This window comes from Pelophylax lessonae, assembly GCF_965119305.1.
Source record: "Pelophylax lessonae genome assembly, chromosome: 8".
Taxonomy (NCBI): domain Eukaryota; kingdom Metazoa; phylum Chordata; class Amphibia; order Anura; family Ranidae; genus Pelophylax; species Pelophylax lessonae.
The window spans coordinates 251913545-251917049 of NC_138775.1; the positions used below are offsets into that span (position 1 = coordinate 251913545).

Sequence of the window (3505 nt, forward strand, 5' to 3'; positions counted from 1 at the left end):
TCCCATTGGCTGCCAGGGTACATTTCCCATCCCTGCACTGCCTATTCAAATAAGCACACCATTGTACCTCCATATAAAAGCCATGGAAGCTCGAGTTACCAAACTGTCTATGCTGGAACACAGAGGGTTAAGGCAATTAGCATTCTTTTCAAAGCACGCATACTTTAGAGAAGAAAAAAAAAAATTTAAAATAAAAGCCAAACAGGAAAAGCGATGTAAAAAATAGGTAAATATTTTTATTAACTGATTAATTCCATAAATAAATTCTTTAATTCGTTGAATATAAAAATTAAAATCATTTACAATTTATTCCAGTATTACATTTGTCACAAAAAAAAGCTACATTTCGATAAATAAAAAAAAAATAAAAAAATTGAAAAAAAAAAAAAAAAACACATTTCATCTAAACTTCTGTTTGCTGGAGAACTGTTGGATTGTGATAGCTGCCACGGATTAACGCTTCATTAAGCGCGATCCATTAGGAAGGAATGTAACTTAAACCTTTTCTCTTTTTTTCCCAAGTTTACCAGTTTGGTCATTCAATAGAATTATGCAGAAAAAAACTCTGTTTTTTTTTTTTTTTTAAAGGGACCAGAATACTTAAGAAGATAATTTACTAACAGCAAAAAAATAATAATATAATAATAATATAAACTGCTCCAAAAAAAGAAGCAACTTGTTTGCTCCAGTATTATGAAGCTGTAAATATTTTCAGCCTGTTGTAATGAAGTCCAGGTGGTAATGCATTCTAAGTCTCTAGTGCCACACAGTGTCCAAAGAAGGCATTGCAACGTCTTCACAACAGTATATTCCCATTTTTTTTTTTTTTTTTTTAAATTTTCCTCAAGTGTGTCCATGTGTTGCTTTGCCTTTTTGGGTTTAATCTCTGAATTTGTGGATGTCGTTGAATAATCTGTAGTAGGGGTATGCTTCGTTGGCGTGTGGGCAGTTGTAGTTGCACCGGCAGGACTGGATCATCATAACATTCTTGGTGAAAGTTTCTCCGTCTTCACATCTGAATCGAATTTTTACAGTCCGTGTCTGCTGTGGGGTGCAGCATCTGCTATCCACGCAAGATCCACAGTATTTGGGTCGGTATTTCTTCACGCTTGTGCAGCCGGCGTAGCTGTATCGCACTGGAGCCTTCGCTTTTTTGGTCTTTGTGCATTTTTTTCCCTTCTGTAGAATTAAAGGAAGAAAAAAATCATTAGCAACATATTGGTTAAAGAAATAAAGAAAGTAAAAAAAAAAAAAAAATTAAATAAATACATTACGGGTGCAAAAAGTTACATATCGGGTGCAAAAAAATAAAAATAAAATAAAAAAAAAAAAAAAAAAGTAAAGTTACATATCAGGTGCAAACAAATAAAAATAAAATAAAAAATAAAAAAAGTAAAGTTACATATCAGGTACAAAAAAATAAAAATAAAAAATAAAATAAAAAAATAAAAAAGGAAAGTTACACATCAGGTGCAAAAAAATAAGAATAAAAAATAAAATAAAAAAAGTAAAGTTACATATCAGGTACAAAAAATAAAAATAAAAAATAAAATAATAAAATAAAAAAAGGAAAGTTACACATCAGGTGCAAAAAAATAAGAATAAAAAATAAAATAAAAAAAGTAAAGTTACATATCTGGTGCAAAAAAAATATATAAAAAAGAAAAGAAAAGAAAAGAAAAGTGCGCAAAGTTAATAGTATGCAAAGGATCTAAGGATCTTACCTTTAATTGTGAGTAGTTTGTCTCTCCACATGGCCGGACCTCACAGATCCTGGTCTCTCGAACAAGTCTGCAATCTTTGTTGTCATTGGTAACTCTTGTAGAGATGCCAGTTCCGCAAGTCTTGGAGCACTGGGACCAAGATGTGGTTTGGACAATGCACTTCTGGGTCTCGACAATATGGGCTTGTGGATTGGAGCCAAATGCTGTGAAGGAAACAATGCAATACTTAGTGGATGCAGAATAGAATGCTGCATGGGTTCCCTGTCTGCAATACTGACAGCTGTCAATCAATCAAGGTGCTTTCTATCTAAATCTACTACTAGGAATGACAGTTGGACTTGAAAGCAGTTATAAAAAAAACTTACCAGGTAGCATTTTGTGTCCTCCTTTCACAATGGGAACAAACTCGTTCTTGCTGGTCAGCTCTCCTTCATTAGCATCCAGACCAAATTCTTTGCTGAAGAAGTCTTCCATGTCATCAACTGCATCCCTGGCTTCATCACAGACCCATTCTTCACAACACTGCCCGGGTACCTTCACTAGCCTTGGATTTGGGCATCCCAAGTTGGGCAGGGAGAGTTCTTGAGGGCACAAAGGAAGGCAGCCAACAGCCCCATCTATGCATGTGCACTGGTGCTTGCAGTTAGGCTGGAAGCTTTCTCCATTCTGGTAGATCCTTGAGTTGTATTCACAAGGTCTTCCTTCAGACTTTGCTATAAAAGGAGCAAACAAAAAAAATATTGAGATTCCTCGGAGACACGTAAACAAGATCACAATCCTTAATGTTAATCATGGAATAATGATTTGCTCATTTTGTTAGACCCAGACACTGAATTGCATTCCAGACTGCTGAAATCATGTGTCTTTCTGCCAAGCTAGCATCAACAAAGCATAACCATACATGGACTGAGATTCCCTAAACTCCTCGACTAGATAGAGCAATAAGACTGCAGTTCTGCAAAGGAGGATAATAGAAATCGGGGTGAACCCAGATATCAACTTACCTCTGCAGATGCCCTTGGTGGCTTTGGAATTTGCCCCGAAGTTGCACTCCAGCCCCTTGGTGTGGTCGCAAGGCTGGCTTTTGCTGCAGTCTTCGTTCAGCTGTTTCGCACACACCTTGCAGCATCCGCAGCTGTCAAGGACCAATCCAACTCCTGGGGCGCATCGGGGTACCTCCAGGGGACACTGGCACATGGTCGGACAGGATGAGAACGCCTGCGGGTGAAGGACAAAAAAAGAATTGTTAACCCATGAGCAGAAGACATCACAGCATGTGCACAGCAAGGCAAGGCTCTTGAAACTTTCTGCAACTTTATTTAAGTTTACTTACCAAGTCTACGAGTCCGGTGAGGATGGTCAGGATCAGAAGAGGGCTCATTCCTAGGAAAGCCATAGTTCCTCTAAAATAAAAAGTGCTGGGGAAGTCCGGTGCGACACCTTCTTGTGCTGTGCTTATGACTGGTGGCAGTGCTTGTACTGGTTCCCAGTCTAGAGTTGGTGCCTCTGCTCTCTGAGCTGCTCCAGGCTCCCTCCTTCTTATATAGGAGACGGCCGAATGTGACGTCACCACTGCCTAAGTTCCACATTCACAAAACATCCCAGGAATGCGGCTGGGCTCGAACCGTGGCCAAGACCCTCCCCGTCTAATGGGAGCCTGACTGTGTCTCCCAAGGAGGGAGAAGAGACGGAGAGGGGGAGTGCAGCCTCACCAGCAGACAGGAAAAGGCTCCCAGTCTGCCATTAGGAGGAGGGAAAGGCACCCGGCCTAGCATCACTTA

The 3505-nt window shown here is 39.3% G+C and overlaps 1 protein-coding gene across 1 annotated transcript; it reads right to left on the reverse strand.

Moving 5' to 3' along the window:
• Nucleotides 1–333: 333 nt before the first annotated feature.
• CCN1 (cellular communication network factor 1) lies at nucleotides 334–3257 on the reverse strand. Its single transcript, XM_082264753.1, has 5 exons — nucleotides 3058–3257; nucleotides 2729–2942; nucleotides 2090–2437; nucleotides 1725–1927; nucleotides 334–1179 (listed from the first exon to the last, which is right to left on the reverse strand). The coding sequence occupies exons 1-5, from the start codon at nucleotides 3118–3120 to the stop codon at nucleotides 880–882; spliced, it is 1128 nt and encodes a 375-aa protein (XP_082120879.1). The 5' UTR covers nucleotides 3121–3257; the 3' UTR covers nucleotides 334–879.
• Nucleotides 3258–3505: the final 248 nt, after the last annotated feature.